This window comes from Conger conger, chromosome 2, assembly GCF_963514075.1.
Source record: "Conger conger chromosome 2, fConCon1.1, whole genome shotgun sequence".
NCBI lineage: Eukaryota > Metazoa > Chordata > Actinopteri > Anguilliformes > Congridae > Conger > Conger conger.
In genome coordinates, this window is record NC_083761.1 from 73,212,055 (window position 1) to 73,227,264 (window position 15,210).

The 15,210-nt window shown below is 44.0% G+C and overlaps 1 protein-coding gene across 2 annotated transcripts in view; it reads left to right on the forward strand.

Annotated features, from left to right (window-relative positions):
* Window positions 1–11,523, forward strand: part of LOC133122468 (voltage-dependent calcium channel gamma-5 subunit) — a 22,326-nt gene extending 10,803 nt beyond the window's left edge. Inside the window, exons 2-7 of one of the 2 annotated variants that reach the window (XM_061232451.1) lie at window positions 2,538–2,780; window positions 4,201–4,242; window positions 7,284–7,370; window positions 10,196–10,336; window positions 10,810–10,955; window positions 11,266–11,523. In XM_061232451.1, coding sequence (XP_061088435.1) covers window positions 2,585–2,780; window positions 4,201–4,242; window positions 7,284–7,370; window positions 10,196–10,336; window positions 10,810–10,955; window positions 11,266–11,523 — 870 coding nt within the window. In that variant the 5' untranslated portion in view covers window positions 2,538–2,584. The remainder of the gene's footprint in view (window positions 1–2,537; window positions 2,781–4,200; window positions 4,243–7,283; window positions 7,371–10,195; window positions 10,337–10,809; window positions 10,956–11,265) is intronic. The other variant, XM_061232452.1, reaches the window with a different exon arrangement.
* Window positions 11,524–15,210: the final 3,687 nt, after the last annotated feature.

Consider the following 15,210-nt stretch of genomic DNA (forward strand, 5'->3'; position numbering starts at 1 on the left):
GTTAACCACTCTCCTCATTCAGCGGTTAATGTATTCGCTCACAAAATGGAGGACCACAAAGGGTTCTTAATGTGTAGCAGGAGGGAATATCACAGTGCGAGGCGGCCCGTGTCACCTGCAAGTGCGTCAATGCCCATGTGCGTCAGCGCAGGTGAGCGGGCGAATGGAAAGGCTTCGGTTTCCGTGCCCTGCGTGCCGCTGTCGAATCGGAGTGATTGGCCATTCTCCCACACCACCCCCTAAAGTTTCACAATGCCCTGGCTCGGGTTTCATACATCAGCGACTAGTGTCAGCTCTCCGTGGCCCTTTTATCCTCTGATTCTAACTGGCTCAGTATGCGAGTGACTCCTATTGAATTCCTTGTCGTGTTGTTCATCACCCTGCTCAATAATAAGCAGGGATACAGAATAAATGACGCCATTTGAACATTAGTTCATGAATTCATTTGCCGGGTTGCCTCCTTAGTTCTGATGGAGAGAGATTATGAAAGCTTCCTCTCTCTGAAGTCAGTACTTATTTATGAACCACTTGGAACTGTGTCTTCGATAATGTCCTCGCAGAACCTCCAAGAGATTTTGAAGACTGAAATCAGTGCTTTTCAGTACATCTATCTAACCATCTATCTAAATCTAACCTCAGGTCTTATTCCTCTTCCATGGTGTTCATCTACACTCTGACTACAGCCTCTTTCCATTTTGTTCTAAGACCGCCGAGTTCAGTGAGTTTGTTACACTGCTCATTTTCCACTGCACTGAATCAGTATGTTGACTGTGTGTGTGTGTTGTTGTGTGCGTGAGTGTGTGTGTGTGTGTGAGAGAGAGAGAGAGAGAGAGAGAGGAGAGAGAGAGAGAGAGAGAGAGAGAGAGAGAGAGAGAGAGAGAGAGAGAGAGAGAGAGAGAGAGAGAGAGAGAGAGAGAGAGAGAGAGAGAGAGAGAGAGAGAGAGAGAGAGAGAGAGAGAGAGAGAGAGAGTGTAGTTGTTGGTGTTTCCCAGGCACTGGTTTCTGAACTGAAAATGTCTTGTCTCCGGGAACCTTTCAAATGCAGCGTAATTAATGTGCCCGTAACTGAATTTTTCCACAGATTTCACGCTCCTAACTCCGTCCCCTGCGCCGTGATAAAAAATGCGCTGGTGTATCCTTTAGAATCAGGAGACGTGACATAAAGATTGAATTAATAATTGAATTATACAGTAGCTAACTTTGAAATGACCCTGGACTTCGGCGAGCAGAAAGGCAAGACACTCATTCCATCATTGTGATCAGTATGACACTTCATCCTATTCCACCAGCCTCTCTCAGCCCTCCGGCACATAACCAGGTTACCGCCGCATGCAAAGAGCTTAAAGCAATTTGAATAATCGAATAAGCTCTCAATATGGTGCATATGGTACATACATTACACCAAAAATCACACATTGTCGCCCTCCCACTGCATGTCATCCTGGTCCAGAGTCTGGAGGAGGGTGCCCATCTATGCAAATTGAGTAATTAGCTAAATGGCCATCCAGGTTTTACGGCAGTATGCTTCACGCTGATTACAGCACTGAAATGATGCTGATCGCCAGAAGTGTCACCACCTTTCATTAGTATTATGCGTGTGTTCATACAGTATATTGCCGTGTGCTGTGCCATTAATTATGTATGTAAACTATGTGCTGTATATGTCTTTTCTCAGAATATATCAAATATGTGATAAATCAGAAGCTTGGCATCCTCTTGGGAATTTTTTTTCAAACCAGTACTGACTTGCTTGTGGATTGTTGGTGATATTCTGAAGTAATTTTGAGTTTTAAATATTCAGACTGATATAGCGTGCCATAAGCAGCAGTTAGTTGACAGATTCAAGCCAAGAAAAAGCAGAGAAACTGACTGTTTTGAAAAGGTGACTGATCTGCACCACAGGTATGGTACCATGATAAATATAATGAATATGTGAATAAATTAGTTGATTTAAAATAAAATCAACTATGACATTTTTTTTGTTATTGGCTGAAGACTGATGTACATCACATATTTGCCAAAGTTCTGCACCAAAGAGTAAGCCTCAAATCCTGATGCTTTGGTAAAAAGCATTGTTTCATAAAAAATGTGTCTGCTAAGGTGATCTTTCATGTGCTCTCTAAATTTAGATTGCAGATGTTTTTGTGGGGCCAGGTGATGCTGCTGAATCATCATTTTCAAACTTGCCTATTCAGTCACACTGTCGAATGCAGCTGGTTTACGGGCGCAGGGAACAGCACATATCTGCTGGCACTTCTCCTTGTGAAGGCACAGGGAGAGAGATGACTGTTTCCATTCACGATATTTCAGCTGGACTCCGCCGGTTCACGTCTCCGTCCTGCTGCATCAGGGATCAGCAACTCCTAGTCCTCAAGGGCCGAGACCCGCTCCCTTCCCCCAGGGAGTCAAGTGTCAACACGGTCTGACCGATCAGCAGCACTAATTACCCGGGAGAAAAGAAAACCAGGGCCGGACTTGGAATCGAGGGTCCGGAGTCGATGATCCTGTCTGACGAAAGGCTGAATGTGCGTTCGCAGGCCCCCCCTCTTTCTGCTGACGCCGCCCCCTGCTGGAGACGTGTGGAATGAGCATCTGCGGCAGGAAGGCGCTGACGCTGCTGAGCAGCGTGTTCGCGGTGTGTGGCCTGGGGCTCCTCGGCATCGCGGTGAGCACAGACTACTGGCTCTACCTGGAGGAGGGCATCATCCTGCCCCTCAACCAGAGCGCCGAGATCAAGATGTCCCTGCACTCGGGCCTGTGGAGGGTCTGCTTCCTGGCGGGTGAGTGCGCGCCGCCGTCCCTCTCTCTCATCCTGCTGGGCGGGTCTGTCCTCCCCTGCCAGCGCTGAGAGGGGGGGCAGGGCATGCTGGCTGCTTCTATCCCTCCTGTCTCTTTTCAGTTTACACAGCCAGCCTCACTGGAAACAGACCCGGGTCAAATGCCTGAGTGTCTTTCGATTCAAATACTTTTCTGTGCTCGATTGATCTTGCCCGGTGCAATTGAATCATCCGGGAGGACTAGAAGGCGGGGTCTTGTGAGCTCAGTAAAGCGTAGAAATGTGTTTGGATCAAAAACAACTACATATTTGACCCAGGTCCGCTTGAGAGCTGAATATATTTTTTTAACAAGCGGTCAGTAGAACATGTCCCTAGGCCAGGACCTGTCTCCAGACGCTGAAACGCTCCTTCCGAGGAAGCGCTTTCCAAGGTCCTTCTTGACATAATCACTTAAAGTGGCTGGCCAAAGGGGATTAAAGGAGCCATTTTAAATTACAGCTGCATAAACCTACGGTCACAGCAGGCATTAATCATGTCTGCTGACAACAGAGGATCCTGATGACCTTTCGATACAATGTTAATATTCATCATGTCACGGAGTTAACAGTGATGTGGACTTCCTGTAATGTCAGGCTGCCCTGATTGACTGTGCATGCCGTGTTCTGCCAGTCCAGAGAGGTACTTGTGACTGTCAACCACACATCAGGCTTTTCTTTAAAGTAACGTCGAGTTTCAGCTCGGGTGCCATGTCGGGTATTTGTACGCGTGTGTGGGTAATGATTTAAATGGAAGTATTGCTGCATTACAGTGACGCAGTGATTTATGAGCACCTTCTCCCCTCCACTTTCACTGACACAAATACTCACACAACCGTGCTCACGCATGCACATACACACACACACACACAGGCAGTCACACATGCATGCCCACACACACCAACGCACATGCACACACACACCCCAATGCACACATTAGACACACACACACACACGCATGCTCACACACATGCCCACACACATGACCGCACACACACCCCAACACACATGCACACACACACACACACACGCCAATGCATACACACACATACAGTCACACACTTATACATTGTGTCTGACAGCTTGCTGATTAAACTGAGAGCACAAAATGGAGGTTGTTTCTCTCAAGCGAATGCCTTTAATGGCAAAAACAGCAGCCCCCACATCTCCGCCCCTGCTACTCCCCGCTCGTGGTTGCTTCCACAGACCCACACAGGGGCTGTGTGGGTAGCCCAGTGCTGGTTGGCACGGGCCAGTGCATGTAGCCAGCCTGAGCAGTGCATGGGCCTGCTGTCCTCTCCCAGGAATGCACAGTCCCGGGCATGTGTGGCATGCTGGTCCTTCTCAGTGCAGCCAAACACCACTAACATCAACCCTTTCCTCTGTAGAGATGCCGGCTGCTGACCGAGTGTTGCCTTCTGTTAAACCAGGTATTCATCTCTCACCTCTCACTCCTGATTGGTTAACTGGCCCTGGACCAAAACAGAGTGTAGGGACTGTGATTGGCTAGACTGGGGCTCACTGACACGAGGGTAGCGCTGCAACTTTCCCCGTCAACGCTGTCCGTGCCCTGGATTCAGGAAAAAGCACGTGTTTGACATGGTACGGCACTCGGAGGCCGTGATGTAATCCACAGTAAAGCCACGGGCTGATACAACAAATGGACCCGCAAATGTGTTGTTATTGAGCGGCCTGCTTACCGAACTGTGAGGGCAGAGCCGTTTGACCCAGACACGCCTCTCCTACAGCACACGTCACGGCTGAGACAGCTGGTCCGCTGTGCAGCACGGTCCGTAAGTATTTGGACAGCGACACCCTTTTAATTCCTACACGGTTCGCTCCATTGGGATGTACATACCCTCAGCTCATCCATATTGAGTGCACTGTGTAGGAATTACAGCCCTTTAAAAATAGGTCCAAATACTTACGGACCTCATTGTATATACGCCCAAACTGCCCCTAATGGAGTTTTTGCGGATTTCACAGAGAAGACACTCCTGAAGTGAAATTTTGTAGAAGCAGACTTGTCTTCGGGATGGCTGTTTATGGTTAAATTGATCATTCAGTAGTATTCAAAAGACAGCCAAATGCATTCTGCACTGGTTTCAATAAGGGCGGCAGTAATATGCTTGAAATGTGAATGTGTGAATTCCAGCAAGTTATACTGTGTGAATTCCAGGGTGTTATACTGTGTGAATTCCAGGGTGTTATACTGTGTGAATTCCAGGGTGTTATAATTCCAGGGTGTTATACTGTGTGAATTCCAGGGTGTTATAATTCCAGGGTGTTATATTGTGTGAATTCCAGGGTGTTATATTGTGTGAATTCAAGGGTGTTATATTATGTGAATTCCAGGGTGTTATAATTCCAGGGTGTTATATTGTGTGAATTCAAGGGTGTTATAATTCCAGGGTGTTATACTGTGTGAATTCCAGGGTGTTATAATTCCAGGGTGTTATACTGTGTGAATTCCAGGGTGTTATACTGTGTGAATTCCAGGGTGTTATACTGTGTGAATTGCAGGGCGTAACACTTCTCGAAATGTGTTTCATAAAGAATAAAAATACTGTACATTTCTGTGTAGATGTGCTGTATTTTGATGTAGTCATACTAATGTGCTGCAAAATTATAGCATTATATTATATAATATTATATATTATGTTGTAGGATATATAGATATAGTAATTATGATGACATAGTTGCAGTTCTTTTTGCAATGTTAGTAGATATGGTTCCATACATGTTGCAGGCATTTGAGATAGCACAGTCTTTTACAGCGAAAGCTTCATTTAATTCTCTTTCCCATTTCACAGCAGCTTTGCGTTGCCATGGTGATAGTTGTCAGGGAGCATAATTTTAAATCCATTTTCAAAACTCCATACCTAATTTTGGTATGTTTGCTATTTTGTGATTGTTTTTTAAAGGAAGCTTTTCAAGAAACGCACGTACAAAGCACTAGGTGAAAAAATGATTCGGTTTGCGCTTTGACATTCAAAGTGAAATATATAGAGTTTGGTTTCCTGTTTGAAATGAAAAGCGTTTTATCATTTGATTTTTAGATGAATCTGTATAAATTAAACCTGACCACATTTTTTCTTTGAAAACAAACACATTTATTGACTGGGTTCTGGTCGAGCTGTCTCTACAGTATAAATTCCTCAATGGAGAAATACACCATTTCACTTCCACTCTTAAAAGAACAGACCTTCTTGTGATGATTTGGGAGTTGATAAGACAAGTAATTAAGCATATTGACTGAAGAGGCACTACACAGGCCTAACATCGCTCTGCCAGGCAAACTGTAATCCTGTGAACAAGCCCTTTCATTAATTAAATGAGGCAGATGCAAGGACGGCACTGAGACTTTAGCCTGGGATACAGGGGTAACATTTACAGTATACAAAACTTAATTTAATGAGCCCTTACTGAAATGCAGGGTTACAGATACACACAAACACACATGCACAGACACACACAGGAATAATTCAGTTCGGAATAATTCAGGCTAAGATAAGTTTTCACCCATCTTTATACCTAGACAGGTACAGATAAGTAGAAAAACACATGCGCAGGGCTATGCTGTATATCATTCTGCTGGGGAAGGGAGCTTAGGTGGTGACACTCTTCCAAACAGAAACGGGATCCATGAGAACAATAAACCAGTATCAGTAGCCAAGGAGGTAGGAGCCCTCCAGTTCCCATCACCAAATTCCTCTACACACACACGCAGGCGCACACACACACAGTCATATGAATGTATGAATGTACTGAGGCCCTGACTTTGTGTATGGAAGAATTGCATGAATGTACTTGTTGACAAAACAATGGTACACACATATTCTGCTGTCAAAACAGTCTTGCTGTTTCTCAAAAGGGAGATCTATTTGACAGAAATGAAGCCAGAGACTTTGAGATGGAGGCAGACCAAGATGTGCTCAGCCTCTTATCGTTACAATGTCACCGAAAATGTTGTGAAAGGAGACTTGTGAAGGGGGGGGTCGGGGGTTAGGGGGTTACATCTGTGCGTGTAGCATCTGTTTATGAGTAGTCATAAAGTTTGTCAGTAGGCCTAACGACTGACAGAAGTGTAGTACCGTGATATTAATGGGAGGGGTGATGCAGAGTCAGCAGCGCAGTAAACTGCGTGTGGGTGGCACTGGCACAGCCGTCCTACGGTGCTGTTCATCCAGGGCGGCATGTGACCCGCAGAGCCACGCAACACCGGCGTGCCTCAGGCGTGTGCGCAGAAACCCCGTTTGAGAAACAAACCCCCCCCTCCGCTCCCCGCTCCCGGCTCTCGGCTTCCTCTTATTGCTTTTTCCGCCGCCGACCGCCGGGAGAACAAAGAAAAGCAATCTCTCCTGGACGAGGCGGCGGGTCCCCGGCCGCGCGCGGGTGTGACTCACGCCCCGGCGCCCAGCGGGTCGGGCCCGGTCACGTGACGCGTGTCCGCTCTGTGCTTCTGTTCCAGGGGAGGAGACGGGCCGCTGCTTCACCATCGAGTACGTCATGCCCATGAACGTCCAGATGACCTCCGAGTCCACCGTCAGCGTGCTGAGTGAGTGTGCCCGCTGAACGCCCCCCCCTTTCGCTCCCCACACCCCAAAGAGGCTCAACTTCCCGTCCCGTTCCCGACAGCTGTTTCCACGGGCACCGGTACGCCTCACGACCCTCCCGGACACGCCCCGCGGCCCGTGTCCGGGAGGGTCGCGAGGCGTAACCGGTGCCGTGGAAACAGCTGCCATCCGTCTGTTTGACCGCTCACGCACACGCGCTAAATCAAGACCCCTGTTATCCGGACGCAGTGCCCTGAAACTCAGCTGCATCGTTGCGTGGTAACCGCAACAGGATTAACACCAGCTTCAGCCACGAAGCAGAGAAGCTGTAGGAGTTCTGAGAAAAATAACCCGATGCCTGTCATTAACGGTCTGGGGCCTTTCTGTGTCACCTCTGCGTGCCCTGCTGTGTGTGGATGTAGTTATAATGATGAACCGGGGGAGAGATGGCATGGTTCTGGGTGGTAATGATCACGGACGCTGCAGCAGCACAGCCGAGGAGGGCGAGGCGGGGGGCTCAGTTTGCTGGCTCCCCTGTGTGGAGCAGTCGCTGTTCCCCTCAGGTACACCCAGAGAGTGGGAGTGCTGAACGTCTCCCAGGCCCTGACTCCTCCACCTCATCGCCTTACCCTGCTGAAAAAAACAGCTCGAGCTAGGTTTTGAAACAGCTCGGTAGCTGGTTGACCAGTTCAGACCAGCTCCATTCTCAACATGGTTTGACCAGCTCAAGCTATGTTTTGAAACAGCTGGTAGCTGGTCATTTCAAGCTGGTATTAGCTGGATTTTACGGCAGGGTACACCGACCACCGCTATCCCCCATCCCAACGCCATCACAATTGTTGAATAAATATGAACACAATAAAACAGAAATTTATTCTCATACCTATTCAAGGCAACCTTGGATGTGGAAAGTGACAACGAAACCTGAACAATCCCAGGTGATCACAGGGGTTCAGATCTAGAGATCCTTGAAATGTCTAATGGAAGAATAAATGGGAGAAAGGGAAGATGAAAGGAAAATTGCTGTCATTTGTCGGGGTGGTGAAATGCTTTGTTAATGCAAGTCCTGGGCTGTGTAGCAGAGCAGCACTTTTTTTTGTTGTTGCTTTATTCGAACAGGTAGAAAGCAGAGAGGCTAACAGATAGAGAGAGGTCACAGCTCAGAAAGTGCTTTGGGAGGTGTCAAACCTGCCGCCTGTGTAAACACGGACAGAAAAGCAGCTGTCCTGTGACCTACACCATACCTCTCACCACAGCAACACTACTGCTTTTTTTACATTGTTTTTTTTTACAGTTCTGGAGAAAGAAACATAGAGTGCATAACATTTAGTATTTTACCTGAACAAACACAGCTTATTCAGTTACTCAGATAGCCTCACAGTCCAAAATTGTGCTTTATTTTCCCAATCAAACTTCGATTTTAATCCTACCCTCCAAAGTAACCATACAAATAAAGAAAAGTATTAATATTATATAAGCATACCCATTGCTGTGACTTAACCCCTTAAGTCTCACCAGCCCAGGGTTTTTTTTGCATTCATTCTGTTTTCAATGGTGCAGTTCTCAATCACTATGGTAACAGGATATACCATTTGAAAGCGTTAGAACTCACGGTTCTATCTGTATAATCTATTTTAAGATGGCATTGCTTTAGCGACAGCGGTTCCTTATTTAGTAACATGTGGGTGGCAAAACAAGCGTGAGGGGGACCTTGCCTCCTCTGCATTTTGGAAATCCACATGCTAAACAAAATATTGTAACAAGAAGAGTCCACGTACAAACTTATCTGACCAGTATTAGTGATGCTGTTGTATAGTCTATAATTATAAAATATTTTTGCTGAAATATTCTTGAGTGAGTTTGGACTGGCCAGACGGCTATGGGATCCCAAAATTGGTAAAAGTGTGAAGATGTCACTATCCAGTCAATCTGTTCTGATCTGACACTGCCCCCATATTTTACCTCAGAAACACCATTTATAAACTCTCCCTTAGAAGATTTTTAAAGCAAATATGAAAAGTGCCCACATCCTAAATTCTCACAGGCACTGGTAAAGTAAACATAGTCCAATTTTCACACTACAAGAACACACAGGCAGACTTAGAAACTACTCCCCCGCCTCGTGCCAGAGCTTCCCAAAAGAGTCCACCTGAAGGTTTCACGGCTGTCGGAGACACAGATCGAACAGGGGGCCAGGAGAGAGGAACAATTTGCCAAAGCCCAGAAGTGCTGAACTGGTTGACAGTGATCAATGGCAGACTCGGCCGTGAGCACGGAAATGCAGCGGGTCTGTGGCACTGAGTGATAATAATCTACAGAAAAAAATTCGAACAAACTGCTTGGCAGACTTCGCTCAATTTTACAAATTGGACCAGCAGCTTCTCAAAATGAGCGGGAAACTGTAAGAGCTGCAATTACCTGTGGTTATGTTTAATAATCAGCCGGCGGCACTGCAGACAACACAAACATATCTGCGTGGTGTGTGCTGTCATGGGAGGTGTTTGAGTGGGGAGTAATGGGTGTCTGAGATGGAGAGCTGCTGTTTCGTGACAGGAATCCCTGCGAGACAACCCCAGCAGGGGCTCGTGTTATTGCACATCGAGTAGGCGGGAATTGCTTTATTGGACCCTGTAGATATATGGCTAATTTGGCACTGATAGTCCTGTCAAGGACTCACAGTACAGACAACCTGTTGTGTATTTGTGAGAGAATTTAGGCAGGATATGTGCCTCTGAGCCTGCTGTAGATTCTGCGTTTTTCTATTCGAAACCGTGTCTAGCTGCTGTCGTGATTTGGGTTCTGCTCTTTCATCTCCTCCCCGCTCCAGAGATGATCCGCTCTGCCACGCCCTTCCCCCTGGTCAGCCTCTTCTTCATGTTCATCGGGTTCGTGCTCAACAACATCGGACACATCCGACCCCACCGCACCATCCTGGCCTTTGTTTCCGGAATCTTCTTCATCCTCTCAGGTACTGCTATAACTACTATAGTACACTCTCAAAACACGTGGTTCCAAAAGGAACCCTGTTTGATTCCATAGAAAATCCTATCTCATTGAAGGGTTCTTTGTCAGGCAAAATTTTTCTTTGCCTGGAAGCTTCCACACTTCGCTCCTGGAGATAGGATTCCGCTATGGAGACAAGCAAAATAAGATTTTTTTTCTGAGAGTGTACTACTAGTAATTTACTGTCGGTAACATCAAACAGATATACATACCTGTACTAGAGGCTGAATGGTGAAAAGAACAAAAATAATATCCTAGCTTTCAATCTGCTCTGTGTATAATGTGTAAGTTGAAAACGGTCAAATAGATTCCAGGCTAAAAGACAGCTTGTTCATGCTCTTTGCCCTTTTAGTAACATACCATTCCTCTCTCCATGCTTTAGGTCTGTCCCTGGTGCTGTATATAGAGTAACATAACATTCCCCTCTGCCTGGTTTAGGTCTGTCCCTGGTCGTGGGCCTGGTGCTCTATATATCCAGCATCAATGACGAGATGTTGAACAGGACCAAGAACAACGAGGCCTACTTCAGCTATAAGTACGGCTGGTCTTTCGCCTTTGCTGCCATCTCCTTCCTGCTGACCGAGGTAACTCCCCTAACAGCGCTTCTCCGAGCTCCTATGTGCGACAGTAGGTCCTGGGGTCAGCTTCCACAGTAGAGCTCATGAGTAACTACTACCCTGTGTCTCTGATATGTCTGTGCGGACACAAATGCTAGGCACTTAACATGGCGGTTCATAATGCGCTGTTCGAGCATCGTTGACACTTCAGTGAAGTCGAGCGCACTTGCAAGTGCCTCGGCCCGCACTTTCCTGAAAAGGCACTCTTGTCCTCGATGTGTGCTTCACAGTGTTGTTCATTCCCGCCCGCGTTGCGTTTGTGTGTATGTCCGCGCAGACGGCGGGCGTGATGTCCGTCTACCTGTTCATGAAGCGCTACACGGCGGAGGAGATGTACAGGCCGCACCCCGGCTTCTACCGGCCGCGGCTCAGCAACTGCTCCGACTACTCGGGCCAGTTCCTGCACCCCGACGCCTGGGTGCGAGGCCGCAGCCCCTCGGACATCTCCAGCGAGGCCTCCCTGCAGATGAACTCCAACTACCCCGCCCTGCTCAAGTGCCCCGACTACGACCAGATGTCCTCCTCCCCCTGCTGAGTCAGCGTGTAGGTCGGGGGGGGGGGGGGGGGGGAGACCAGTCCTGTCCGACCGCGTTCTTCGTTCCATTGTGATGTGCTGCGGTACGCTAAGATTTAGCTATGGAGACGGCGATACAACAGTCCTAGCCCTACGCTTGTATATAAGTTTAGTATCGTGTACAGTAGCAATTTTACGGAGGGAGGAGACTTTTTAAACATCATTTACAACCTTTTTATGTTTTTTGTTTTTTTTCTCTCTCTTTGTTGCCAATTTTTACAGTTGGTGCTTTTGGCTTTTCCCTTGTTGTATTTTTTTATTATTTAAATTTATTGTGGACTGGCAGTAATCAGTTTACAAGTATTCTCAGTTTTGAAATATTTCTGTGGGATGGGAAATAAGCAGGTAGGAATAGGTCTCGTTGTGTTCATGCTTGTACACATGCCACGCAATTAAAGTCATTCTGGGTACTCATCTGATCGTAATCCATAAGTGTTTATAATGTCTCCTAGTACTGAAATAAATATGTGTGTATTGTGCATACAAATGCCAGTAATGAATGGCAAAATAGCAAATGAGAAAGCATAATCAGAATCCATGGTGAAGAGTGGTCGGAACAATCACAGTCCGGTATGTACATAGGTTTTCTGTAGTCTGATGTGATAACTCTGTCAGTGCGATACATTTATCTGTTCAGAAATGTGCACCCTACAGTATTAACATTTTCTGAAAGAGTATTTGGTTTTTGATTTGAAGACTACACCATAATTGCAAGACCTCTTGCTTTGCCCAAAACATCACCACAAGCTCTTGCACATTATCTTCTGGAAATGCTCTAGTTGGTAATGCAATATGAAATTATATTTTTTGTAACTGTTCTCATGAATATATAAAGAAACATGTTTATACAGATGGTGGATAAAAGAGAGTGTTTATCAGAAATAAACTTTTCATGTCAGCTGGATGTGTTTCAGTTGCAGGAGAGTGCTACTGTGTATGCCTAACACATTTGTTTCATTAACTACTAAAATTAAACATGTTCAGCACTTTGCAGCTTTAAAATTTGTTTTTGTTTTTGTTTTTCACAGTAAGTACACAAATACGGTATGGATCAGGAGTATATTTCCCCATTAACTATTCACCATTGACCTGCCTCTGGTCAATTGCCTTAGAATTAATTGCATTTAAATTTATGGGAAGGAAGTCATGCGAGAAAACATAATTTATTGCAGAATGTTGCACCTTCTATTTGACAAAGCATTGTGAAAATGCTTGGAATATATATTCATATTTAACATGTAACTATTTGTTCTCTGAACACTAATCTACAAACATAGTTCAGAGTTCAGTCCAAAATAGCAGTGTTCTGTGTATGTGCCCGTTTATATTGTGTTTGTACTGTGTACAATACTTTCTGTGACAATACAGTCTCGAATTACCTGTCCATTTTTACCGTGACTGTCCAGCAGTCTGATTTATGAATTATGAATGCAGCACAGAAAAATGTTCAGTGTTAATTAGGACCATCTATATGAGTTGATTTAACACTGAACATTTTACTTCATGTGTGCTTGTGTGTGTGTATGTGAGTGCATTTGTGTGTGTGTGCGAGTGCATTTGTATGTGTGTGTGTGAGTGAAATTGTGTGTGTGTGTGTGTGTGTGTGTGTGTGTGTGTAACATAATATATAGCATACAGTATATGTCTCTACTTGAATTGTAAAATAGACGTTGCATCTATTTTCTTTTCTTAATTTGTAAAGCACATATATTGACACAGTCATATTTTTCTGCCATTGGAGCATATACAATATTATATTGAGCACCCTTTTGACTAGTTATACTTTTGGATGAATGCATATTTTTATAATTTTTTAAAAGATATTTCTTCAATAGTTAATGCGTGCCAGTTTTTTTCAGAGTAGCATTACTCAGTGGTTTTTGATGGTTTATTCCAAACTGTAAACTATTTTAAAATTAATCTATACTTCCAAAAGGTTCTGTAATCATCAACCATTCCCTACACTGCCACTGTATATTGCATTGTACAGTATGTTTGATGTTGTTTCCCAGCAGTTTTAGTTTTGTTTGTAAACCTTGTAATCACACTTTAAGCATACATATGAACACCTGTTCTCTGTGTATATCCTCATTCTGCTTTTCTTGTATGGTCTGAATATTTAACTCCAGATACTAATTGTATGATTTTTTTTCATATTATTTCATAATTTAGTTCATTTTAGCAATGTATATACTTAAATACATTACATGTACATATGTTATAGACAATTTTATATAGGCTTTTAACCATTCTAGATGTCTGACTATTTTGTAAGCATTGTAAGCATATTAGGAATGAAATGAATATACGGTATAATCTTACTGTGGAGATAGCTGCTTTGCCTTTTGCAATGCATTTTCTGAATGTGAGCTTTTGCATATGTTGTAATAATATACAATATTTTAAACGATGTTTTCATTTTGGAAAAAAAACACTGCTGATTCTGTGTCTTTTTACAGAGATAATTTTAATAATGTTTATGTACCGTATGTACTGTATGCAGTAATTAAAATTTAAATGGCAAGAAATAAAGCAACACTGCCGTGTTTGTTAAAATATGTTACAGCTGATTCACTGTTTGTTTCTTTTTACCACAGCCATACCTCCATATTTATTAAAAACTAAATTATTACATTCATATCTATTCTATCCGGGCTTAAAGTGCTGCCATGATGGCCCCCTCTACTGGATCTGAATGGGTAGTATTGGCTGTGCTGCCTGGAAATACATTGTCAATTCATAAATTAAAAGGTTATACAATACTGCCAGTTTTCAGAATTCAGGCAACAAATTAAATATTTCATATAAAAAACCATCAGGAAAAAGTGGTAGATATATTTACAAGCAGTTTAGAGTGGAGGACCTATGCAGTATATGCTGGTACAGGTGGGATGGTAAATAAAAATGAATTCATAAATATATTAATATATATATATTTATACAAAATATATCTGCTGACACTCTATGTCTCTAATGCTTTTGTGATTGAGGACTATTCAGGTGTGTAAAAGATGAAACCTCAGTGATTAAACCAGGTGCCATGTTTACTGTCAATGTACCAGGAAGTGAAAGATCGAATACCCGCAGAGTTTAGTTATCTGGCAGTGACACAATATGCAACATACCACACAAATACACATATCTGTACATTGTACACAGTTATGGGCACATACATTGTTATAATTTAAATGATCCAATTAAAGTTTGCAGAAATATGCCACTGGTCACATAGATATTTATTGTAACATGCACTTTGACCATGGCTGCCATTTTGCATACAACTGAATGTGGCCAATTCCGTGTCAGTATTGAGAAATATTTTCATCTTAAATATTTTTTAGGCATGAGGATTTATGTGTACGTACCTTCAACGCCAGAAGGTGGCAGCACTGCTTCAAAACACATTTTAACAGCAAATGCTTTTTTCAACTGTTGGTTATTATTATAATTTCAGTATTTATACATTTTCTTATATTGATCAATAGAGACATGGTGTATTTATTGTTAAATGTGAATTTGGTCACATTGTCATTTGGCTGAATTGTCTTAAACCTGATTTTTAAAAATGTGTATGTTACAAATGGGCAAATTAGATTTACAGTAGTACATATGCCATTCAAAACATCTGGTTACAATTTCAACACTAAC